Raw genomic sequence first — 26696 nt, 5'->3', positions numbered from 1 at the left:
GGGGGTCGGGGGGGTACCAAGAATTGAAGTCAGGGGAACTCAATCACTCACACATTTCTGTATCACCAAGCTTCACTCTTCTCTTGAGTTCAGTTTCTCCATCAAACAAGAATAGCAAATTAAACTGTTAAACGTCAACCTTTCCCTCTTTGTGGCCAATCTTAGGATGGTTAGGCTGGAAGGGACATATGGATGGAGGACGTATGTCCTGCTCCCCTCTTCTTGGATCCAGAGCCCCAGTGCAGGCAAATGAATCTTCTGGCATCTGTGCATGTAAGACTTGCTCTTGTCCATGAGGGAGGAGTGGGGTGAAGGGATGAAAGCCAGACCAGCTGAGACCTTCTTATGTTTCTCCCTGCTTTTTCCATCCAGCTTGCCAACTCTCAATTCCAAGCTAAGTATGGTATTCTGCCCACTGGTGCTGCCGCCTGGCCTTACCCAGGCTCAGCTGCCTCCTGCCCCCCTCACGAACTTGCTCAAGGTTTAACTTCTAAAGATAAGACATTTCTACACATGTCCTCATATGCCCACTTGGCCTGGACTAAGCAATTTATTCTAGAACAACTGTGAAAAGTCTCAGCCCCTGGAGTTTTGTAGGGGGTAGGATGAACGAGGTTATGGACATGGGCTAAATACTTCCTGAGAGTGGGGGGCTGGGGGCGGGGTGGTGTGTGAGTTTGATCAGAAGATACAAGTGAAGATTTTCTCAGAGTCATTTATGATTCTACAGAATTGTAGATTTTTATAGCCAAAATGGGAGGCTTGGGATTAATTATTCAACCCAAATACTTCTTTTCCTGGTAGAATTGAACAATTATAAAATAGAACTTGGGCCAAGCTTCCTGATACTAGGAATCTGTTCCATGAAACCTAATTCACTGTTAAAATGTTGACATCATACTTTTAAATGGAAAAACAGGCCAGGAGACAGAGGAAATCAATGTATGATACTGATAGTCTCCCCTCCAATCACAGGGCACTGTGTCTTAAAAGCATTGTTTCACTTAATTCACACAGCATTCAGGAGACCATTGTAATAGCCTATTTTAGGTATAATAAAACTAAAGATTGGCACAGTTGAGCAACTTGTTCAAGGTCAGATAACAAGCAAGAGGCAAAGCTGGGATCTGAAGTCAGGTCTACCTGACTCACATCTGTGCTCTTAACCACTCTTGCCTGTCCTAAGGAACATGTTAGAAAAGGAGTATATTTAAATGTTGCTGCTATCTCCCAAGGCCTCATCTTTCCTGGGGAAGAATGCCCAGACACTGAGGAAGCCTTTCCCAAGGACTGACATCCCCAGAGTTCAGAATGTATCACACAAAGACGCTGAAGGCAATTCTATAATAGCTACAAAATTTTCAAACGTGCAGACCCTTACATCCAGGGCTCCCTCACTTCTGGGAATGTAAGCTACAGATATACAGAGGCATGTGAGGTTATAAACAATGCTTATTTGCAAAAGCAAAAGACTGAAAACTGCCTGACTGCTTATCAAAAGCAGATGGCTTAAAGACATGTGCTGTGTCTATACAGCAAGATCCCATGAAGCCGTGAGAACGAAGGACCGACTGTCACACTGCATGGGAAAATGCAAAATATGGGATAGCAAGCACAATAAGTTGCTTTGTGTTATTGTGCAGAAAAATAAGAATGTGTGTGTCATATATGTTCTTATTTTCATAAAGAAACTTTGGAAGAATACAGACAGAAACCAATAAAATTGTTTACCTCTGGTAGAGGTGGAAGTGAGGTAGAAAGATGGGGGATAGGGGTGGAAATAAAACTTTTCACTGTGTATTTCCTTATATTTTTTTGATGTGATTTGTATATTTTCAAAAAATTCTGAATATTCAGATGAGCAAAGGAAAAAATGCAGATGCCACGGAGGACATGTGACTTATTGGTGCCATTGTGTTTGTATAGTGTGTGGGCGTGTGTGTGTGTGTGTGTGTGTGTGTGAGAGAGAGAGAGAGAGAGAGAGAGAGAGAGAGAGAGAGAGAGAGAGAGAGAGAGACAGAGAGAGAGAGAGAGAGAAGGAGGGAGGCAGAGGATTGGGATATAGAGGAAACAATGGATTCTGGGAAAGCCTTGACTGAAGTTCATTTGATCCATTCCCCTGCCTTTGCACAACTCAGCAGAGAAAGGGCTACTCTAGTGAGTGAGAAATCAAAAAGGCAAAAATAAGGGTGGAACAAGGTCATGCAGAGGCTCAGTGAAAGGACCAGAGCAAGAGATGTACTCCCGGATTCCAAGCCCCCAGCCCCAGGACCCCTTTCCTTTTGTGGGGAGTCAGGAAGCTGCCCTGTCCTTTCCCTTCAAGCTTACACTACCTCTAGGTGAGAATGCCCTGCATGAAATCAAGGACACTAGGATGGCTTCGGCCCTTTTGTGAGGAGACTAGAGGGGAAAGGATGCAGGGTCTGGCAGATGTGCCAGTGAGGAAATGAGCTCAGGATGACAGACAGGCCACCGCCCAGTGGGTCAGGGCCAGTTCTGGTTCCTACTGGTCAATCCTGGCCACAGGGTGGGGAGAATCTTGCCCAGTTCAACTGAGTGCAGCTCTGTCTACCTTGGGTCAGACATGGCTGAGGTGGGACAGTGGGAGGGACACAGGTGGGGGATCCCAGTCCCGCATGTCACTCACATCTCCAGGACCATGACGATGTTGGCCTTTTCTTCAAAGGCGTCCACACACTGGACCAGCTTGGGGTGGTGGAGGCAGTTCATGATGCTGATCTCCTGCCGGATGTTCTCTTTCTCTTTTGCTGAATATGCCTTGAAGAATTTCCCTGCCCAGATTTTTCCAGTTTTCTTTTCTACAAGTCGAAAGACTTGTCCAAATTTCCCACTACACACACACCAAAAAAAAAAAAAAAAAAAGCGGGGGGGGGGGGAGAAGAAAAAAGCCAAATTTAGTCAAGATTTCTACTAAGTTGGGCTCTCAAACCATGGTGACAGGACAAACCTGGCCTGCATCTTTTTACAGTCAAGGTTTGACTGGAACCCAGACAAACCTGTTGACTTACATATTGTCCATATTTGCTTTTGTGCAGTAATGGCAGAACTGAGTGGCTGTGACACACGCCTATGGCCCAAAGAGCCTAAAATGTCACCTACGTGGCTCTTTATAGGGAAAGTTTGACAATCCCTGCTCCAGATCAATGAAGTATGCTGCTATTTGGTCTTGGTTGGTGGCTTCCCTTCCCTGAACAGGGACCCATGAAGTCGGGTTGAGTCCATCCTTCCCAAATACAGGATTATTGAGCTGTTGCCTTCCGTTCCAGCCTAGCACCATCTCCTGGTGACAGCCCAGGGAGAGCCCTGCTGCCCGATACTGGGGAGCATGAGGCTTCTCTGTGACAGAACTCATCCTAGCAGGGCTACCAGGGCAGACTCCTTTCCCATGGTGGTTAAGAGCTCTGCATGGCCTCTTTTTCTCTCCTTCCTCTTGTTCTCCTCCAGGGAGAGACCGCCTGGGGTCCTCCACACCATGGGGGGAGTCAGCGGGAACACTGTGGAGCAGGTTCACCCTGGGGGCTGTTGGGGCCACCTCGCATGTTGATGAAGCACTGAGCATGGATGCCAGCCGGGCTCCTCTACTTCTGGGGACCATACGGAAGGGATCCTAAACATCACCCCACCCACATCCAGTTGTATTTCAGGGCTGTGCTGTGAATGGAGGCACACAAAAGGAAGGCCTTCCCAAGGCTGCGACAGGACTGCAGGAGGGACTCTGTGGTAGTCTGACAGTGTGCAGCCAACGATGCATTCCTGGGCTGGTGTCCCCCATCCCCATGGCAGGAGTCAGGACAGGAAGAGGGTCATCGGGCTTAACTCTGGGGCTGCTCCACCCTCACCCTGGCGCCCAAGGGCGGCTTCCCACTTACGATCCTAGTCTCTCTTCAATGTCATAGAAGTCAGATACTTTTTGTTCCGTGTTGACCGTCACTGTTCGGTAGTCTATCTCAGTCTCCTTCTCATCTGGAGGGCATAGAGTCAGGGTGAGTATGAGCCATCAGATCCCCTTGCTCACTCTGTTCCACCCTGAGAGGCTGACCTAAGGCCACCTGGCCAGCACTCACCATCATCAGACACCTCCACTTCATCCTTCGGCTCTGGGGGAGACAAGGAGGGGCAGAGAGAAGATGTGGATTAGTGCTGGGGTCCATCGAGAGCAAGGCATGCTGTGGCTCTTCCTGGGCACCAGACCTCTCAGCCCAGACCTCTGAGCATCCTCTGGAGTCAGTCAGTTCATACTGTCAACAGGGCCAGGTGCAGACTGGCAGGTCCTGGCCTCAGCACCAGTTCTTCCACTCCCCCACCAGAGTTCAACTCCATCCCTTTCTTTCTAAGCCCATGGCCCTGGACATATCCTCTTCCACATCTCTTCCAGTCCCTCTGGACTTTCAGAACCTACACACAACTGTGATGGAGTCCTTTTCTGCCCTGTTTTGAAAGTCAGCAACTTACAATTGCTTCCAGTGTCAAATCTACGTATCTATTTGTTGGGCATTTTTTATGGGATCCCAGCAGTATGCCAAGCATCTTGTCAGCTATGTGGGCATACAAAACAAAACACATACAAGGCATGATCTCTCTTATGATTTAGTTGGAAAGGCAAACACATATATACTTGAAGTACCAATTACAAGGTGTCACCTAACCAAGTGCACATCCTCGAGGTACACATTCGACACACCATGGAGGGAGGCAAGACAAAATGGGGCCGAGATGTAAAGTCAGGGCAGTTGTTCATGGAAGAGTAGGCTTGCGTTGTGTCTTAAAGGAAATGATGGACACAGTGGGGGGTCAGCAACGACACACAGCGAAGCCAGGAGGTGTTCAGAAGGCAGGCCTAGGAGGGACACGGGCAGCCCATGCCAGCTGCTCTCACGGCTATGTCAGGAGTGAAGGGCAACATGGGGGCCAGGCAAGGTGTCCCCCAGAACACATCCATTTCTGAGTGCTAGGTTCTCCTTTGCCTTGATACATGCTTGTCCCTCGACAAAAGGGCCACTTTGGCCTTGGCCGAGTGCCTTTTCCTTTCTGGGCCTCCACTTCCTCATCTGGAGAAAGGAGTTCTGCCAGGTGACTTCTAGGGCCTGACCAGCTCTGGATGCGCTGCTGTGTAGTGCTCTGCACTCCTCAGGCACCATGTGGGCCGTGTTCTGGCTGATAGGGATGAAGGGAACTTTCCTGAGGAGACAGAGCAAGGAGGTGACAGAAATGGGAGGGAAGAAAGGATTAAAAGTCTGTGCATGTGAGTGTGAGTATGTGTGTGTGTGTGTGTAGCACAGTGTGGAAGTGTGTGAGGGTGGGTGTGAGTGTGCACTTGTGTGTGAGTGGGTGTGAGTTGTAGTTTGGGAGCTTGTGAGTGTGTGGGATGGTGTGGGAGTGTACAAACGTAAGCGTGTGAGAGTATGTGTGTGAGTGTGTGAGTGTGAGAGTAAGACAGGAGAAAGGGTGTGACTTGTGGAAGCCCCAGCACAGCAAGGCTGGGGAAGGTGGTCCATGTGTCAGCGTCTCCTGAGGGGCCGACACAGAGCAGGTTAGCTGGCAGGGCCAGTGGGATGGGGCATCGTGAGGAGCCATGCTCGGATCTGTGAGGGAGTGGGCGCAGCTTGATCTGTGGGTGGTGAGTCCCCCTGTCATGTGGAGGGCAGAACAAGGACTGGAACCTAAACCATCAGGGAACAGCAGGATCCGTAGAGGGTAAGGGCCACTTGCTGAAAAGGGTTTGAGAGTTATGAGCCTGAAACCAGGAGCAAGAGGAGCTGTGATCTGTTTAGAGTGCTTAAAACGCCGCTGACAAAGTTTAGTTTTAGAACTAAACATGAGAGTACTGGAAAGAATAACACGGACACAGTCATGGAAAATGAAAAAAGATGAGGACCCAGAGTCTAGCTGGGGAAGCACGAGGACGGGGCGCCACAGAGACTGCCGGACATGGGCCTAAATGATCTGTATTTCCAAATTCATAGAGCTGGGAGTTGAGTGCCACCATCGAATCCATCAGTGACAGGGTGACCTGAGAGGATGCACCTGGTCAGCTGAGGGAGGACTGAATTGTTCTAGCCTTGAAGACAATGCCCCTGAGATGTACAGTGAACCCCAGGGAGGAGCATAGTTCCTCACCAGGGCAATGTGCACTGGCCACGACAGGTAGGGTCACTCTGTGGCCCTTGGTATCCGCTCCCAGGACTTTGGATATTGTTGGCAGTTGGAGGGCGGAGATAGAGCTGGATGAGAAGTGGAGGGCCACTAGGGAAGGGCTGCCATGATGAGGCAAACAGAAAAGGGCAGGCCTTTCTGGTTGGGAAATAAGTGGTGATTTAAAAGAAAAGCACACAATCGCCAAGGGACAGGTCAGGGTTACAGACCGTAATCCACACAGCACTCTATCGCCTGAGGGAACCATGCTGCCAGGCAGGCCTCAGTAGGAGAAAGGCATGGGAATGGGAACTCACGCCCTGAGGGGCCACAAGAACCAGGAACAGGTCCAGTGGATGTGTAGATGAGTCCTTGTTCACTTGAACACCTGGTGGATGCCAGGCCCTGGCCTGAGTCTCAGAGACAAGATGGCGGCTTCCTGCAGGGAGGCCCCAGCACGCTGACCTGCAGTGCCAGGGAGGAGACAGTGGTTCTGATATACTCAGTACCCTTTATTTTCTTGGTTTCCTGCCACATTTTCTTGGTGTGGCAAAGGGACTGGAATGTTCTGAGCAGCAGGGTGAGAGAGTGCAGGCAGCCTTTCTTGGCCTGGTGTCTTCCAGGGTTTGTACTCTGCCAGTCAAAGAGGGGCAGTGCGAGAGCCATGAGGGGTTTTCTGTTACTCTGGCATTAGGGACCTTCCCAGGCAGCCTTGGAGAAGGCCTCCGTTCCAGAGCTGGCCTCTCCCCATCACCCTGTTGCCAGTCAGACAACTGCAGAGCTGGCTGGCCTTCTGGCCTCCTCCCAAACAACATGCCTGTCCTCACCTCTGCGTCTCACACGCTCAGGCTGGGGGACTAAACCTTATCCTTAGGGATTCAATTCTTCACTTTTTTTGTCTGCAGGGGCTCTTGTTATGACCCCAGCCTGCCGTGTCCCCTTCTTCCCTCCTCCTCTTGTCTGGTTTACATTTCTACTTGAAGGGCAAGGCGACCAGGAGGGCTGGGGTGGGCAGAAGAGGAGAAGGGGAGAGACCACAGTTCAGCAAGCCGAGCTTTTGGAGCATTTAGGGCTGTAGCAATGACAAACATGACCACTTGGTTTCCATCTTACCACTAAGGAATGAACTAAAATTATAGAAGAAAGGACTTGAGCTAAACATTTAAAAACAACAACAACAAAAACCCTCTAATTAGAATGAGCTACGAGATTGAAGAGCTAAGTGGAAGAGCTATTTGGCTGAGGGTTCTGAGATATTCCTGAAAACAGATGAGAATCTCCTGACCCTGGAGTGGTGCTCCAGAGAAGACCAGCTGAGTGCTAAGCACTCACACAGCACAGACCCAGGGAGTCCCCTGGACAGAGCAATGAACCTTTCTGCAGCAGGGGACTGCTGCACACCCAGTGGGCACTAGAGGGCACCGTGGCCCTGGTCACATCCTCTAGGGCCAGGTGGGGCTGGAGTCTGGGACAGGGATGGCCTAGGTTGTGTAGCTCTGACTGCCCTCCAGATTACAAGGAGCCCCCAATGGGGCAAGAAGCCTCAGTTCCAGCTGTTTGCTAACAACTATTTAGACTAGGGCAGATGAGGAGTAAGAGACAAGTGGATTTAAGAGTCAGAGCAGGATTGTGTGGGGTAAGTGGAGTTCAAGACCTGGCTGCATGGGAGAGCCATCACGGCAAGGCGTGGCTGTTTACTTGGCTTGGAAAGGCCAGGCAGAAACTGTCAGGTTAGGGACCCTAGTTTGAGGGGTGGCTCTGGCAAAGAGAAGTCACTGAAGTCCGTGGGGAGCTCACTTTGTTTTTCACTGTATCCCCAGTGCCCAAGGCAGTACCTGGAGCACACGATGGGTGGGTGCCCTGCTGAGGACTGGGATGTAAACAGGGATGGAACTGAGATCAGGATGAGGTTAGGAAACTGAGGTTGCCAAGGCAAGAGGCAGGAGTAGTGGTGGTGGTGAAAGTACAGCCCACGTCAGCTGGGCTTCGTGGAGCAGAGTTAACAGGCACTGCTTCTAATACAACCTCTGTAGCCCACTGCTCCAAGAAGTGACCTCCTGTGATCTCCAACTCTATTCATCTGCCAACTCGCGTGCGTGCGCACGCGCGCGCGCGCGCGCACACACACACACACACACACACCACTTCTCTCTCAGAGCTGTTTCCTTTAAAATTGAAGGAAATGGTTTTACCCGTTTATAATTCACTAGCATCTGAGCAGACCAAGGAGAACTCATACCTAACTCTTGCCAACTGTTCTCCTTTCCCCCCAACTTGGATAATATAGCTGGGCCTGGGGTGGGGAGCAGCTTTCTGTCTGGAAGTCCTGGGTGCTAGGACCCCTTCTCTGGATTTCAGGCGATTTCAACATTTCCCTTTGTCTGCCCCTGTGGGTGGGGCAGCAGTGGACTCTAAGACCCACTAGCCTTCCTGCTGAGGACTGCAAGGCCACAGCCCCGCCTGCCCCTCCTCCTCACTGCTGTCCCAGCTTCCTGGAGGCCAAGGCCTTGCAGCCCCCACCCCCAGGCCAGCTGCCTGGGGAGGGTCAGGGATTCTAGTTCCCACTGTCTGCAGCATAGCAGGGCTCTGGAGGATGTCCCTTCTAGCCCACGAACATTTCTCACCACAGTTCTCCCTTTTCCTGCTACTCTTCCAAGTCATATCCAGAAAACATAGACTGGAACTTGGTCCTCTCCTGGCCCCTCTCTGTCCTGCCTGCTCCTGACTCTGCCCGTTTCAGACTGGTGTGTGATGTGAGGAGGGGTGTAAGAGGGCGGCAGAGGGTGGTTTTGTTCCTCAGGTTCCCCCAACAGAACCTCATGCCAGCTGAGGCTCTCAGGAGCTGCCCAGGTGCCTCCCTGGAGCTGCCCAGGTGCCTCCCTGGAGCTGCCCAGGTGCCTCCCTGGAGCTGCCCAGGTGCCTCCCTGGAGCTGCCCAGGTGCCTCCCTGGAGCTCAGGGGTAACGGTACTCAGCACACAGGCTGCTGGGGTGACAGAGCGAAGTCAGTATGTTTTCCATTGGTGTTTCCTGTCTTTCTTTCTGGAACCCTCTTCTAAATAGAAAGTGAAAATTTAAGACCTGTTTTATTCCCAATTTTTAAAATTCAAGAGAGGTAAGGACACTTCCACACTCATGATGTGTCTGGTTACTTCTAGGAGAGCTCCCTCCCCATCTCCTTTGGCACTTGAGTCTCCCACAAATGTCTCTGCCTCACACTCTTAAGCTCTGCTCTCCCCAAGAGCATAATCCCTTGTATCTGTCCATGTTCTTTCTTTCTTTTTCTTTTTTTTTTGGTACTGGGGATTGAACCCAGAGGTGTTTAACCACTGAGCCACATCCCCAGCCCCTTTAAAAATGTTTTATTTAGGGCTGGGTTTGTGGCTCAGAGGTAGAGTGCCGGCTTAGCATGTGTGAGGCACTGAATTCTATCCTCAGCACCATATGAAAATAAAATAAAGATATTGTGTCCATCTATAACTAAAAAATAATTTTAAAAAATGAGATAGGGTCTCCTTGAGTGCTTAGGCCTCTAAATTGCTGAGGCTAGCTTTGAATTCATGATCCTCCTGCCTCAGCCTCTTGAGTTGCAGAGATTACAGGCATGCACTATCATGCCTGGCCCTCCACATCTTTTACTGCCCCAAACCCTATCTGTATCTTAAATTCACTGACCACCTTTCCTGCTCTTCCCACAAAACTCCTTGAGATAATGTTCCACATTCTTGGCCTCTCTTTCTTTTATCTGTTTCCTAACCAGGACAACCAGTTTTTCACCCTGTGGAAACTATGGACTTTGATCTCAAAGCTCACTACCAACCAAAGGGCTGAATCCAAAGATCCTTCTGATCCTTCATCTCTTTCAGTTTAACATTTCTTAACTTGCTCCTTCCCCTGTTTCTACAATGGACTCCAACCTCCTCCTAGTTCTCTCCCCTCCGAATCCTTTCTCCTGGTCCTGCAGACTCTTGCAGCTTGCTATTGGTATAGACTTTCTTTGTCTTCCTCTGGGTGACCTCATCAATACCCCTGGCTTCAGTTATCAATTAAACAGTGGAGACTCCCAAATGTGCAACCCTTGCTTAACCTGTTTAAGTCCCCTTCTCTTGGATGTCTTTCAACTCAACCTGTCTGAAACGGGAGCCCCCATCTCCTCCAGTACCCCCTGTTATCTAACCTCCAAGTCACTCAAGCCCCAGGGCCTTGCTAAATTGCTGAGGCTGGCTTTGAACTCGCCATCCTCCTGCCTCAGCCTCTTGAGTTGCTGAGATTACAGGCGTGCACCACCATGCCCAGCCCTCCATGTCCTTTCCTGCCCCAAGCCCTACCCTTCCCTTGGTCTGGCCAAAGGATTACAGGCTTTAAGCCAGATGGCTCTCAGTTCAAGCTTCCATTCACCTTTCACAAGCTTTGTGACCTCGGGCAAGCAGCTTCACCCTGCTAACCCTCATTTCCTGCCTGTAAGATGGGTATGATGACAGAATCTACTTCTTTGGTTTACTAGGACTGAATGAAATGATGCATGTAAAGTGATTAGCATATTAATACATGGCAGGTGCTCAATGTACATCAGCCATGATGACTCACAATAATAAACCTCTAATTGGCTCTTGAATTTGTGCTCAGTTACCCAGCCAGGAACTGCGAGTCACCTTAGACTCTTCTAATTCCCCCCCTCAACTCTTGAACCAAAAGGATATCAGGAATGGCCCATTCTAGTTCCTGAGGCTTTCCTTCATGCCCTTCTCATCCCTCTTCTGGATGACCCCACAGAGGCCCATCTGGTACCTCCAATCTCCTCCCTATCACTCATCCTCCATCCTAGGGCTTCTCAAACTTGGATGAGCACACAAATCTCTGAGGAGTGGATCCCATAAAACAAAGACTCCAAAGGCCTGAGGTGTTGGGGCCGAGAGTCTGCAGTCTAACAAGCTCCCAGGATGCCAAGGCTGCTGGTCCACAGATGGCATCTTCTCAATACCCTGCTGAAAATTTTTGATGAATTTTACAACTTTACCTAAACTGCCTTTTATCTTACTTCCTCTTCTGTCTCACACAACATATGCCCTGGCTACACACCAGCTTCTCCAAAAGCCTACCACTTCCACCACTTCCTGCCCTTGCTCATGCCTTCTGTGCCTCTTTGGAATCCTAATCCCTTTTCCAGGACATGGCTGAAGTGTCACCTCCTCCAGGAAACCTCTAGTCTGCAAGATAAATTCTCCATGCTTTCTGCCACATTCCCTCAGCTCTGTTTGTAACACTGCAGTAAGATGTACCCTATCTCATTATAGTTGGCTGTATATACATCTGTCCCCCTAGACTGAAGCTCCTTGTCTTATCTGTCTTTGCATCCCAAGTCCTGACACTATCACCCCCTGGTGGCACTGTACTAAAATTGCTGGTTGGATGTGTTTCTTTTGAAGTTTAGGGGATCAAACCCAGTGCTTGGCGAATCCTAGGCAAACACTCCAAATCCAAGCCACTTCCCCAGTCCATGGGCTCATTGACTTTTCAAAGGTCCTATGTACTTCTTTAAAAGTATGAATCAGCATCACAACCTTAGAAATCAAGGCCACGAAAGGCCCCACCAGCCATCGCTCATGTTTCATCCTTCCTGTGCACCCCTCTCAGCACAGTCTTTACACACTTAAGCTCATTCATGCACACTCATCTCAAATGGGCAAAAGATGGAGTAGCCTACCCTCCGGTTTCTCTCCCACGGCTGTGAGCTCAGACTCCTGGCTCGGCTCACTGGTTCCATAGACATTGATTGCGCGCACGCGGAACTTGTACTCGCGGTCAGGCAGCAGTTCCTGGACGTTAAAAGAGGTGCTGCGGCATGTGGCTAGTTCCTTCCACATCTTGTCCACCGAGTCCCAGATCTCAACACTGTAGGACTGTACGGCACTGCCCCCATCATATGAAGAGCCGTACCAGGACAGGGTCAGCGAGGAGCTCCGGATATCAGAGGCGCAAGGCGTGCCAGCTGGGGGGTCTGGCTTATCTGGGGATTAGAGAAGCACAATATCACCCAAACTCTCCAGAGCTGCAGGGAAAGACATTCTTTTTCCTCCTCTTTTTTATGGTGCTGGGGATGGTGCAGGGCCTCCCACATGCTAGGCAAGTGCTCTACCACTGACCTACATCCCCAGCCCAAGAACATTCTTGAATTAGCTCTGTTGTGGGGAGAAGCAGCCTTGTGAATCCACATGGAGGGACCTATTCTGGTTCTCATTTCTCATCGACAGCACAGAAAGCCCCACACATACCTACTTGCTTGGAAAAAAAACTTTCTCTGGCTAATTTTCCAAACGACAAGTCATGATTTCCTGTAGTCTGCTCAAGTCATAAACATATTTTTCCGAGTAAACAGATTGAGGAAGCTGCTTAGGAGGCGTGGACTATTTCCCATCAAAAATATGTATTGGGAGAGAGTTGAGGGTGTGTGTGTGTCCTTCATGTCAGAGGCCAGTGACCTGTGACATAACCAAAGGTCTGCCTCCACTTTCTCTGGAACTTGAGAAACATCCACCCCACAGAGGGGCCAGATACCATAGTGGTTGAGCTCTGAAGTCACACAGATTCAGGTTGGAGCATAGATCTGTCCCTGCTCCGGTAGCTTTTAACTGCTCTGCCTCAGTTTCTTCATCGGGGTAATTTAGATAGTAATAGCATCTGAGTCACAAGGTTGTTGTGAGAAGTTCTTAGGAGGTCCTTGACTAGTCATTGCTATCTCTGTTACAGGAGTTTTGTTCTAACTTTATAGCACACAACAAATCACCCCTACCTACCTCTTTTGTTTTGTTGTTGTTTTGCTTTGCTTTTGTTGCTGGGGATTGAAGTCAGGGTTTCCTGCCTATGCATGCTAAGCATGCCCTGTACCACAGAGCTACACCTCCAGTCCCTGCTCTCCCTCTCTGTTCTCATAAGACTGGTGTATAATGACACAAAGAATTTCAAAAGCAAACTGCAACAGCAAATCCCAGAGATTCCTGATTAAGGGACAGGAAATAAGCTGAGGACACTAATAAGAAGTGGCCCTCTGGGCTAGCCAGCATTTCTTTTCAGGTGATCTGGGCTCAGAACCAGTAAGGCTGCCAACTTTAGGTCAAACCATGGTAGTCAACACTTTAATGAGATTCTTGAGTTTTGATGATTTTGTTGTTGTTGTTGTTAATTGCATATCTGAACAAAACTCCTATTTTTCAGATTTAGTTTCTGCAGATGGTTGGTTACAGATATGTATGTTAGGTAGAGATAATCCCCTCATCCCCAGAGCATAGTTTGAGTTCCTGGAGCCTCACAAACTGGCAATTTAAACAATGCTATGTGGATTTATAAATATGTGAACCCTAGTAAATTTGAAACCTGTTTGTCTGTCTTTCTCATTTGGAAAATGGTGTTAATATGTACCTATCTCTTGGGGGTTTTTGCAAGGATTGTGGAAACAAATGCAGACAGGTAAACTACTTGACTTCTACTCTCCCACCCAAGCTAGACAGGAAGGCCAAAGGGAATTCCTGCAAATGACCCCATGACCAGGCGGAGAGAAGAAAAATCTGCTTGTGTGTACATACACAAGGATGCACACATACAAATACATATTCTTATATTTACATAGTCATTCTCGCCCCTCCCCCAGCTCTGCTTCTTTTACATTCCAGCTCAGAATCCATCTGTCCCCAACAACCCAAGCCTGGATCTTGCCCTGAGAATGATTCTGGGAGCTTGTCAGAGCCACTTCCCAGTGTTGCAGCCATGCTGGAGACGTGTGATGGAACCACTTTCACTGGTTGTTTAATATGTTCTCTTAGAAAAACTGTTTGTTCTGAAAGATATATTGGTCTTTTTAGAAACATTTCTGGTGTTGGCTAAGATGTTTATTACTCTAAACTCTTTTAGCAGCAAGTGGTTCAAGTCTTCTCAAGACCAGCTAAGGAAGTAAAAAAGCCTACAGAGAGATGAAATGCTCACTGCCCTGCCCCAGTGCCTGGGAGACATGTGACTGGACACAGCTGGTTGTGGACGGGTGTGCCTGAATGCAGATACACTCCATGGGCAAATTTTCTCCCTTCTGTTTTGGCCAAGAAAAGATAAGTTGGAGGAATGAGCATTGTATCAGAGGTAGTATTTGGACCTTTCCTGTTACAGGGGTCTCTTACTTAGTATATAGTTCACCTCCTATAGCACAAGAGAAGATACAAAATTTGGGGAGGGAGGGTTTAATTTCAAGTGAAACTTCACCACATAATTGGTGCCCAATGAAGAGGGTCAGAAAAGACTCAGCTCTGAAGTCTTACAAGATTGGAAGCCTCCTTAGAGCCATGGGCTGTGCCTCATGTTTTCTGTTCTTTGTACCTACAGACCCCACACAGAGGCTGAGCTGGCTAGAGGTGAGAACCCTCAGGATGGATCAGCATGCTCCCATAAGCCTCCATGCCAAAGACAGACACAGTGTGGGAAAGATGTGCTGGGCAGCGCCTGGCCAAGGGGTGGCTGGCTCAGTGTCTGCGGGCAGGAGCCCCACACTTCCTCAGAATTCTCCCAGGCTTCCCTGGAGACTTGACTGACAGAATGGGAATTGCTTCTAAGAAAAGGGTCCCTCATGGTACCAGCTTCAGGATTCTGTGCTCAGTAAATGTTCTTATTTCTGGGGAAAACGGAGGATCCTGTCTGTGAAGCTTCCCACTGGAGCATCTGCCCTTGCCCTCTCTGTGGGTGCCCATGTGAAGTCCATCTGTGGCTGGGCCTAACCTGCCTGGACATCTTTCCACTGGTGCTGAATCCAGCAGCTGTTGGCAGGGTCCCCCATGGTCATCTACATGGATCATCCTCACCCTCAGAGGCTAAGGCACTCTGCTCACCAAGGAAACCCAGCTAGTTAGGGACAGAGCCAAAAGGAGATTCCACAAAGCCTCAGGACCCTGCTTCAGGGCTTGGTACTTTCCAGGCTAGGGTAGGAGGAGATCAAGAAAGCATCTTACTTAGCTCAAGCCAGGCATTACGAAGGGAAATCTCTTGTAAATCATGCAAGTTCCAAACTCAGATGGCATTTGGGGATTATTGGGCATTTGAGGTTCTCTCTGTTTTGTTTTTTCTCTTTTAAAGTTATTCAAAGAGACCTATTTTTCTGGTGTTGGGTGAGTGAAGGTAAGGAATCTATCTGGATCTGCGGCTCACTCCCTCCTCCTGGAACAGCCCTCCCTCCTCCCTCAGGCAGCAGACCAGGGGTCAGGGGCAGGAAGAGACTGAGCATCTCAAATTCCTGGGCTGCCTCTTAAAATAATAATAAGCCTCCAAAATAGCTAAGCATCACTCATTGAAACTAGCTGAGGGAAAGGCTAGTTTTTATTATCGTTTTAAAAATAGGAATAATAGAATATCTGCAAAGAAACTAGAGCTTCAAAGAACATGCCATAAAAGAAGTTTACTGCTAACAAGTGGAAGTTGCATTGAACTGGCCTTATTTAGTTGGCCGATAAATAGGTGTTTCTAAAGTGCTTGAGAACTGTCCGGAGCAGGCCGAGCAATTCCTGTTTTATCTCATTTACATTTCACGTCTACTTAATAAACGCTGATGAGATAATACACAGCTGTCCCTGGATACACACAGGTAAATCAGCTTAGTCCTGGTTTATTTTGGACTAATTCTAAATTCATGGGCCCTGAATGAATGTGGCTTCGCTGCTCCCATCAATGCAAGTCCTCATTTTATTGAGCAATTCTATTCTTAGCCCTGCGAGGGGGAGGCAGACAGAAAGCCCGCTCTCCATTCCATTCCCCTCCCAGGACGGCATTTAGCATGCTACTCCTGCCAGCTGGCGGGCAGCCACACCAATGGCCCTGTCAGCACTGGCCACGGAGAATAAGAAACTCAACCATAAAAGGGCACAACTGTAGCCCATGCAGTGGGGATGGAGGAGGGGAGTGTATGGCACCACGTGGGGGTGGCCAGGATGGGGGTGGGGGCGCTGGTTCCAGAAAAACAGTTCAAAGCTGTTGAGCCCCATTACCCAAGCAGGACAGATGAGCAGGAACACCAAGGAAGAGTGGAAGCTGATGCCCGCTGATAGGACTCGGGAGCAGGGCCAAGCCAACTTTCAGACACTGCTCTAAACATACAGCTCTCGGGACCAATCCCCCAAAGTTCCTGACTCCTTGGGGGAAATTAAGGAAATAAGCACCTGGAGTCACAAAAGAGAGAAAGAGTGAGGAGAGGATCCTTTTCCCACTTTAGGAATGAGGAAACCATTCCCCAATCTCAGATCCCAAACTCCTGACCTAAGGAATCAAAGGGGTCAGAGGAAGAAAAGGAAAAGGGGAAATGGGCCAGAATGACAGAAGTAGATGGAGGAGAGCATGGGCAGAGACGGGGGAGAGCAGGAGAGAAGGCAAACAGAGAAATGCAGACCAGGCGGGTGAATCCTCTCTCCCGGGACCCTGGTGATTCTTCCCATCTAGGGAGCCTCACTGGGTCTGCAACCCAGGGTCTGTTCTAGTATGTGCTTTGGGCAAGTTCATTGGCCACCTCACTTGTCTCCCCACCTTTGTCCTTTGTCCTCCTATCTTCCCTATTCACCTGGGTGGAAAAGACTCTCTCTCTCTTCCCCAGCTGCTCAGGTTCTGGAGGGAGCAGCTGCAGGGCTTCCCAAGACTCAGTGTGGAAAAAATGGGGGAGCTGATGTCAGCACCTTCTTGATATGTGGACATTTCTCCAAAAGGCCTGCACATCACCCTCTAGATGAATTTTCTAGACAGAGGCTTCCTTTACTTTTGGGGACATTCTGTACCCATTCATACACCCATAAGTTGTACTTGGAGGACAGGTATCTGAGTGCTCAAGATGAGCTCCCACGTGGCCCCTGATGCACGGTTATTTGTTACCAGTCTTCCGTTTCCTCTCTGAAAGGCTGGAAGCATCCCTGTCCACCTAAGTCCCAAGTCCTAAGCATATGAGATAAGGATGAAGGAGGGCAACTGGGATCCAAGCCAGGGCACCATATAATGTCGGGGTTACAAAAGTCCTTTAGAGTCCCCTTCTCCAGCTTCCGACTTAATGTCTAGATACTTCCATAGAGAGATTCCAGGGGAAGAGTTCCAAGCACTAAAGCCACATGAGTCCTGTCCTCAGAACATGCAGAACTTGTTGTGAGTGCACCAGGAACACACATGGGGGAGTCTAGCTAGCAGGGAGTCAAAGTTAAGGGTAATGCACATTTGAGAATTTTGTGCACTGCATAAGGGTCCAGTAGAGGGGTTGAGGTCAACCTCTGCTCCCTGAGGCCCAGCCATGAACCCTAGGGGTGCATTTGACACTTTGCCCAGAGAGTCTCTTTTTCTAATTTTCACAAAAGTACCCCATAAGCCAAGAACAAATGCAAAACCCACAACAAGTCTTATCAAATACATCAGTGAATACCAGTTCAAAGGCTTTCATGAGCTCAACGTGCAAAGGCCACTCAGGCACAAGACATGGTCTACTTTCCATCTGTCTGCTACTTCATCTGTTTGTCCCTCTGCTGTGCTGAGCACCTGCCCCTTGAAAAGCCAAGACTGATGGAGCTGAGCATGGCTAATGGTGAGAAGCAGTTAAGAGAATGATTTTGGTGTTTTTAGGAGAGAGCTGGCCAGGGCTTGAAAACTGATTAGGAAAGAGGAAGATGAGCTTGAGAATCGGTCTGGAGAGGGACTCAACTTATTTCGGGGTGTTGGAGATGAGGAAAAGGGAGTAGAATTCAGATTAGGAGGACTCTCAGAAGAGCAGTCCCTGCAGTCTAATGGGGCATGGGAGTGAGGTGTGAGGGGCTAAAGAGCGCTAGGGGTGAAGAAGCTGAATTGGAGTAGAGACTGTCCCCTGCAGAGGGTTTGCCCAAAGGGGTGATGGGAGACAGGAGAGGAAGATGGGGGGCAGGGGACTACAGCAAGACGGAATATTACACGCCTGTGTGTTTGGCTAAGGGGGCCACATCTGTGGGCTGTGGGAGGAATCAGTAGAGCAGAGAGGTGGAATATAAAGGAGAAACAGGGAGGTGGATCTCCAAGAACCTGGGATCTAGAGCACAGGATAAGCCTTAAGTGCAACCAAGGTGGGCCACCCCAGAGCCTGGAGGGTGAAGTAAGTAATGGTGAGACAGAAGTAGACTCCTGGAGGTATGGGGCCACCAAGTTGAGGAAATTCATGCCTGATGTCCTGGATCTCAGAGGGGTCAGAGGTCAAGGCCTGCAGTGGGAGGAGCTTGAGAAACAATGCTGGCCAGAGACAAGGATAGCACTGTCTTAGCTGAGCCTAGAGTCTAACCTTGAGTTTGTGGCATCCTGGAAGTCAGACCCAGGAGCAGTGAAGTTGGAAGGGAGCACTGAATCCAGGTGGGGATTTGTAAGTGGACACAGATGGTAGCAGACACGAAGGAGAAGGCATTAAAGGCCATCAGGAGGGAGCGAGAAGTGGAGGGGCCCAGGATCTCCAGTGTTCAGAAAGATGGGGAAGCCAGGAGGGGCCTCATAGGAAGAAATGGTGCTGGGAGTGGGGGTGAGGGCAGGGTCTAGAGCTCTGCGCCAGCTTGAAGGACAGATATAGGGTAAGAGCTAGGAAAGAGGAGGCTGGGGGACAAAGGCCGTGGGCAAAGAGAAAGATGGGACAATGGTGAGATCCTGAGGTTTGGGCATCCCGCCTGGGCTCACAGCCTACCCTATCCCCCAACCTCCATGCCACCCAGTGTCCAGACTCACCCACGACAGTGAGGTTGACCTGGGCCTGCCTGCTGCCCAGCTTGTTCTCCACCAGCAGCGTGTAGCAGCCGCAGTGCTCCTGGCGTGCAGCCAGGATGGTGAGCTTGCTGCCAGTCTCGCTGTTCTCCACCTTGATGTTCTCGGACTCCTGGATCTGGTGATGGAGGGTGGAGCAGCCGCTGGAGACTTGGGCCAGGAAAGGAAGAGGGCTCCTCCCTGGCTCTTACTCCAAGAGACACTGCTGGACAAGCTGTGGGGGGCTCCATCTTGTCTCTGAGTCCCCCCTAAATCCCTCCTCTCCCACCTCAGGCTCCCTGAGGGTGTCCAGATCAGGGATGGGCATGGTGGACAATCTATCTCAGCTAGCTCAGGAGGGGACCAGTCTCCTGCTACCACTCTGGGGTGGGATGATAGAATGCATCTGAGCCAAGGCATCCACAAAACACACCCTAGTGGGCTCCCGCCTTTGCTGTGCTGACCAATGCAGTGGCTGAGAACTACACGTGGCTATTTAAATTTCAGTGAAGTGGAAACAGATCAAATATCCATCAACTGATGAATGGGATAACAAAATGTGGTCTTTATTATTCATCTATAAAAAGAAATAATGTACTGATTCATGCTACAACATCGGTGAGCTTTGAAAACTTTATGCTAAGAAAGAAAACACAAACAAACATCTAAGATAAGCCTGGTGGTGCACACCTGTAAGCCCAGCAACTTGGAAGGCTGAGGCAGGAGGATCGCAAGTTCGAGGCTAGCCTCAGCAACTTAGCAAGACCCTGCCACAAAGTAAAATATTAAAAAATCTGGGGATATAGTTTAGTAGTGAAACACCCATGGGTACAATCCCCAGGACCCGTCTCCCTACAAGAAGGGCTGGGGTGGGGATTGGTGTTATAGCACTTGCCTAGCATGTGTGAGGCCCTGGGTTCAATCCCCAGCACCACACACACACACAAAATCCAGACACAAAAGGTGATAATATTGTCTGATTCCACTTAAATGAAATGTCCAGAATAGGCAAGTGTATGGTGACAGAACCCAGAGTAGCATTGTCAGAGGCAGGAAGAAGGGGAGGAATGGCTGCTGATGAGCCTGGAACTTAAAGAAGTGAGTGAGGGTGAGGATTAGATAATGATGCTTATACAACCTTAGGAATCTGTCAAAACTACTGAACTATATACTTTAAAAGGATGAATTTTTATACTACATGAATTATATCTCAACAAAATTGTTTAACAATCTTTAATTAGTTGAAATCAAAAATTTAGTTCCTCGGTTGCTAGCCACACCTCACTGCTCAACAGCCACACAGGGACAGTGGCACCTCTGTATTCAGCACAGACACAGAACATTCCCAACACTGATGGACAGAGCTGGGACTTGGCCAGGTGTCTCTGAAAAGGGATGAGATTCTGTCTTATTTCAGATAATAGCAGCCCAGACAAGCAAGGGCCGATGTCCTTGGGATGCCAAAGGCCAGCTTTCCTTCTCCAACTCTGATTCTCATCCTACAGTCCTCCCTGATACTAGCAGCTTATTGCTGAGCCTAGAGCAATTTGAATGGCATGGAAACGAGCAATAGAAGACCTTCTATAGGGCTCCTGATCCAGAGCCAGCCCACCATTCCAGGACCTCTGCTGATCACACACATGGGCACACACTACCCATGCGGCAGTGGTAGAAAGGCTGGGTCCCTCAAGTTCTTTTAAAAGCTCGTTGGAAATTCAAACACTTTTCCACAGGAATCATCATTGTAAGTCCTAGCCTGAGAGCCAAAATTCTATTCAATATATAATTTACTCTCTGAACACTAAGATGCACCTTGATTTTTTTCAGCCTGTGGCAAGTTAAGCCGTTATCACAGAAGGAATCAGCAGGCTAGTACGGGATTACACAGAGCTCATGGTATCTGAGCCGTCATCTGAGGTCCTGGTTTAATTTTCCTGACTCTGAATGGGATTCTTAGGCAGATACCATGATGGGATGAGACTCATGAGTAGTTTTATTTTACAAATTATCTATAAAGCAGGGATTTTGGTAAACTTGGAAGAAACTGTTAGTAAAACTTAGGTTTGGTGGGTGGATGATGGGTAGGTATGAGTCGGGGGGGGTCTCTCTAAACTGATGAAAAACATTTCTCACTCCTTTTGGCTCAGGGGCTCTGGGTTGTCTTCAGGCCACCCCCTCCTGTTACTGACCTGCTTTCGGAACTTCATCCAGGTACAGGTGATGGGCTGGGTGCCAGTCACTTTCCCGAACAGCTCTACCGACTCTCCTGCGCGCACCTTTTGGTCCTCGGGAAACTGGATGATCTGAGGAGGCATGGCTGGAGAGGACAGGCAGAAAATGAGCAAGATGGAGGAGATCCCAGGCCTTCTGGCCTCACTGATGTCACATGCTGGGATGCCGGCTCCTCCCTTGCCTTCCAGAACCCTCAGGCTAACACTGAGGGCGCTGACCCTTGTTCCAGAATATCTGAGCTCAGGAACAAGCTAGGTTTATTCTTTTCTTTATCCTGATTTTTTTTGGTGTGACCCACACAATTTATATGCCATAATTCTCCACTTATTGGTCACACTGGAATTTGCATCTCACCCCAGTTGTTTGAATCTACATCCTATACCCTACATCCTACAGGAAAGACTGTTCATGGGTTTGGAGCTAATGGAGTGGTCATCATGTGATTATTCAAGTTTGTCAAGGTTCATGGGACTGTGCACTAGAAAGGATGAAGAATACTGCAGGAAAATTACACTTTAATACAAAAAGTGGGAAGAAGCCACTTCACCCATGAGATCATCCCTAGTTGCCCTCTACAAATTGCAGCCCCTGTGCCCAGTGCTCCTCACCAGCCTTAACTCACTCACTCACTAATTTGGTAGTGCCCTGCCATCTGACTCCTGGACCATCTAGCTAACAGGATCAATGCACTTCACACCCTTCCGTGGAGAACAGTCAGGGACTCTGTGAACAAAGACATATCAGAGCAGGACACAGAAGCAGCACAAAGTGGGTCCTCCACATGGGGGCAGAGCAGAGGGCGGAGGGTATGGCAGAATTTCGCTGAAGGGATGAGAGAGCTGCTATGTCTACAAGGGAAGGACGCAGCAGGAAAGAGGCCCAGGCACCAGGCTGGCCAGAGGCCCTGATCAAGGAGCAGATTCTGCTAGATAAATGCAGAGTTTGAACTGGGGAAGGGTCTCCTGATCACATACCCAGTGGGCCAGTCTAGTTGGGTAAAGGAAAGCCCCCCTGGCAGATGACTGCCTGGCCCCAGGTGGGGCTGTGACTAATTACCTGCCTTCGGAGGTGTCTTGGGAGCAGGTTTCTTTTTCACAGTTGCATCACCTGAAATGAAAATGTTCACAAGTTATTTTCTGTCTGTTCTGTTTTTCCACAAAGCGCCTGAATCCTGGGAGGATGCTGTCTTGCCCACTGGCCCCTCATCTGGGGGGAAACCCTCATTTGAATATGTCTCTCCAGACATCTCCCTGAGCTTCTCCTACAAACAACCTCATAATCAAATGGAAGAGTCCCTGGAGCCTCCAATGAGATCAAAAACTCAAAAAATGCTGAAGCCATAGTCCTATTCATAGAAGATAACCTCCAACTAACTACTCTCTTACCCTAACTTTCAGGAAACCGCCATAGAGGAAATTATGTCAGATAAAGCAACTAAAATTAGCCTTTGGTGTGGATCCAACGATCCCAGGCTTCCTTTGGGTCACAGACTGTGGACTGGTGGCTTTTTTTTTTTTTTTCATAATGTTTGTTGAATAGATCAATGAATGAATGGCATCCTCTCTTCCTACCCTACTTTCTCTAAATAACTCAAATAAGAAAAATGACTCAAAAAGAAAGTACAAATCCATCCACTTGGCTAAGTAATATGGTACATAGGCAGACATATCCTCAACTATTTTCATAGCTTGTTTTCATATCTCTTTCGGGTCTTTGCTCAAAAGTCCTCTAACCTATTTATTGAAGTGACTGTAAATGTACATGCACACAAACACCTGCCTGTGAGGCATACAGTGGCCATATATATAATTGCCCCAAATCAAAAGATATGCCAGTGTCCCTCAACTGGAGAATGGATGGTCATGGAACACTGATACAATGAAATACTTCTCACCAACAAAAAGGAACAAACTATGGTACATACAATTACAGCTATGAGAAGCCAGATTCTAAAGGTTTTGTGCTGTGTAATTCTATGTATATGATATTCTAGAAAAAGGCAAAACTATAAGGACAGAGAACAGATCAATGGCTGCCAGAGATGGAGTGAGAGGGCTGACTATCAAAGGGCACAGAGGCGACAGAATTCTTATCTGGACTGGGGTGGTCATCATGTGATTATACAAGTTTGTCAAGGCTCACAGAACCGTGCACTTGAAGCGGTGAAGACTACTGCAGGGAAATTACATGTTAATACAAAAAGTGGGGAAGCCACTTCACGCATGAGACTGTCTGTTGCCACTCTCTACAAATTGCAGCCTCTGACCCCAGGGCTCCTTACCAGCCCTTCATTGAGGAACTATCCCCTTCAGGTACCATGTGACAAGCCTTATTACTTATTTCCTTTTAGTAGTTCCCACCCACTAAAGTGTAAGCTTTCTGAGGGCAAGGATTTTTCTTTGCTTACTGCCGCACACCCAGTGTGCCTGGCACACATTAGGCCCTTGATAACTGTTTGAGTGAGTTACTTTTAACCATTACACAACTTCGCCTCTGAGGACCACAAAGCAGCAGCACTATGTCCTGGGCTGGCTGACAGTGCTGGTGACTACAGGCAGCTTAGCTAACTGCATGAAAGATTAGCCATGCATTTCTACAGAGGGAAGAGCCTGCCACCTGGCTGAATTCCCCAGGATGGCTGCCGAAAGGAGGCAAACCAACAAAAGCACCCTGAGAACACGGAGCTGATGGCTACAACTACATGGCTAGGCCCAGGTCGAGGCCTGCTTCCCCAGGCTTACCCTGGCTCACTGCGTTAATTCTCCACCCACCCTTCTCCCAAATCAGAGGGTCTTCTATGTGCCAGGCAAATGCCAACCAGTATACTCCTGCCGGGGTTCTGGGGGCAAACCAAACTATGTAGTCAAGGCTTATCTTCAAGGCCCTGACTATTAGGATGTGTATATAGCTGGAAAGGCTTTTTTATGTCTTGTTTTTAAACATTTTTCCATAAAGGATATTTATAGAATATTTGGAAACACTTGAATAAGGTCAATAAATAAGATAATGGTATTGTAACAGTGTTAGTTTCCTATTTTAACCATCAATCTGTGTATTTATAAGAGATTATCCCTGTTTTTAGGGAAAATCCACACTGAGATATTGACGGGTATGAGTATTATGGGTGCCACTTTCTTTCAAAGTGCTCATAAAACATAAGTATACGTATATACATGTATGTATATGTATATGGGTGGGGAGGTAAGGAGAGAGATGAGAAAAAGAGAGGGAAAGGACATAGGAAAAATTTAACAGTAAAATGTTAATATCTGAGGAATCTGGACGAAGGGTATATAAGAATTATTTGTACTCATTTTGTAATTTTTCTCAAAGTCTGAAATAATTTCAAAATTGTTATGGTTTGATTTGAGGTATCCCCCAATAGCTCATGGGTGAGACAATGCAAGAAAGTTCAGAAGAGAAATAATTGGGTTGTAGAGACTTAACCCAATCAGTGAATTAATCCCCTGATAGGGATTCACTGAGTGGTAACTGGAGTAGTAGGGTGTGGCTGGAGGAGGTGGGAATTGGGGTGTGGCTTTGGGGTATATATTTGCACCTGGCAAGTGGAGTCCCTCTCTTCCTGTTTCCCGATCACCATGTGAGCTACTTCCGTCTGCCACATTCTTCTGCCATGTTATTCCTGCCTCACCTGAGGCCCTGAGGAATGGAGCCCACTGTCTACGGATTGAGACCCCTGAGTCCTTAAATAAACTTTTCCTTCTCTACAATTGTTCTGGTTGGGTCTTTTAGTCACAGCAGTGAACGAGCTGACTAAAACAAAAAGAAAAGTTAAACAGAAATAATAATTTTAAAAATGTGCTAGTCAGTGTGGTTGTTTACATGCAGAAGACAGATACAACACTGTGGGTTGGGGACCTTGTCAAAAGGCTGTGGGGCATGAGAAGGACCTGGAGACTAGGGAAGGAAGAGCTCCCAGGTCAGCAGCAGACAGGGCTCTGAGCGGAGAGCAGGGTGGTGTATGGTGGAGGGTGTCTTGAGGGCAGGGCTGGTAACAGAGTCCAATGCTGTGAAGATACTGTCACAAAGAAAATTAAAAATATGGCTCCTATGTTACACTAGTCACATTTAGAGTGCTTAAGAGCCACACGTGGGTAATAGCTCACATACTGTGCAGACAGAACACTCTCACCATTACAGAAAGTTGTACAGGAGAGTGCTGGTCTCAAATGCCAAGTTTGAGAGTTAGGCCTTTTTCCTTGTGAATAGGGTTCTCACAGAAAGTGCCCTTAGACTGGGCTCAAAGTCCCCTACAGGTGGTTCTGACACCTGGGAGACTGTTAGGAGGCCACCGCCTAACCCCAGAAGGCACTGACCAGGGCCCACACAGAAAAAAATAATACAATTGAAAGACAGAGGGAGGTAGAAGGATTACTTTAAGGTTTCTTGCTTAGATAGATGGGGAAAATTATTTTGAAGGCATATGGTATCTAGGAGTAAAATATGTTTGGCTTAGTCAAGTGAATTTGGTGGATGAAAGAATCAATGTGTATGTAGGCTAGAAGACCAGGATCAGAATTCTAGAGAGAGGTTGGTGGAGACTAGAAAAGAAAGCTTTCAGAATCAAACCTGTGACCAACGAGCGAACTGTGAAGCTGGATTGGTTGTTTGGGGGCGAAGAATGAGACGAAAGATGAGAAGGGGCCAGGTCTGATCCCAGGTGAGGGCTCCCAGTGAGGAGCTGCATGGAGGAGGGGCTGTGGAAGGACCTGAGACTAGTAGGAGGAATACCACCACAGAAGGGTGGAGGACAGACTGTGGGAAGGGGCTCCCAAAGAGAAGAGGACCAGGTGACAGAATGGAATTACCAAGCCAAAGACTTTCCTGAAGCGAGAGAAGAGGACAGGTTAGAAGACAGAAGGCCAGGACTTAGGGGAGAGGGTAGGAGAACATAAAGATCTAGAGAGGAAGAGCATGGACAAGCCAACTGTGGACTCCCATGACTGGCCAAGACACAGAGTCCCTGCCCTCCTTCACCCTGGGCTGCTGGAAGTCGAGGCTTAGAGGGAAGGAGAGAGGGTGTCTACCAAAGATGATCTGACTTTCCCAGGAGGAAGAGGCCTTCTCTTAGGAACTGGGTGGGAGGTAGTGGTGGGAACTATTATGGGCTGGATAGCATTCCCCAAATTCATACCTTGAAGCCCTAACCCCAGTTCCTAAGAATGTGACTTATATTTGAAGACAGGGCCTTTAAAGAGGTGATTATGTTAAAATAGGTCATAAGAGTGGGCCCTAATCCAATCTGACTTGTGTCCTTATAAGAAGGAGGGAAGTGGCAGCAGGGATATGTGGGGAGTCAGGGGGTGGCATGGGAAGAGCATGAAGGAGAGAAAAAGAAACACCAACTAACTGGGGGCACCTGCACACACACACACACACACACACACACACACACACACACACAGGTAATGTGATAATACAGGGAGAAGACGGCCATCTCCAAGACAAGGAGAGAGACCTTGATCTTGGATTTCTGGCCTCCAGAACTTCAAGAAAGTAAATTTCTATTGCTTAAAGCACTCAGCACATGGTGCCTTTCTACGGC

The 26696-nt window shown here is 48.4% G+C and overlaps 1 protein-coding gene across 10 annotated transcripts in view; it reads right to left on the bottom strand.

The window, feature by feature from the left end:
- The window catches only part of Mylk (myosin light chain kinase), a 246743-nt gene that overhangs the window by 28933 nt on the left and 191114 nt on the right, over positions 1-26696 (bottom strand). For all 10 annotated transcript variants that reach the window (XM_078044102.1, XM_078044103.1, XM_078044099.1 and 7 more), the window contains 7 exons: positions 22187-22237; positions 21088-21215; positions 18884-19037; positions 11856-12158; positions 4086-4118; positions 3891-3984; positions 2648-2851 (listed from right to left, as the gene is read on the bottom strand). In XM_078044102.1, coding sequence (XP_077900228.1) covers positions 2648-2851; positions 3891-3984; positions 4086-4118; positions 11856-12158; positions 18884-19037; positions 21088-21215; positions 22187-22237 — 967 coding nt within the window. The remainder of the gene's footprint in view (positions 1-2647; positions 2852-3890; positions 3985-4085; positions 4119-11855; positions 12159-18883; positions 19038-21087; positions 21216-22186; positions 22238-26696) is intronic.

Source organism: Ictidomys tridecemlineatus, chromosome 3 (assembly GCF_052094955.1).
Source record: "Ictidomys tridecemlineatus isolate mIctTri1 chromosome 3, mIctTri1.hap1, whole genome shotgun sequence".
Taxonomy (NCBI): domain Eukaryota; kingdom Metazoa; phylum Chordata; class Mammalia; order Rodentia; family Sciuridae; genus Ictidomys; species Ictidomys tridecemlineatus.
The sequence above is the reverse complement of the archived record's forward strand: the minus strand, read 5'-3'. Positions and strand labels throughout refer to the sequence as shown.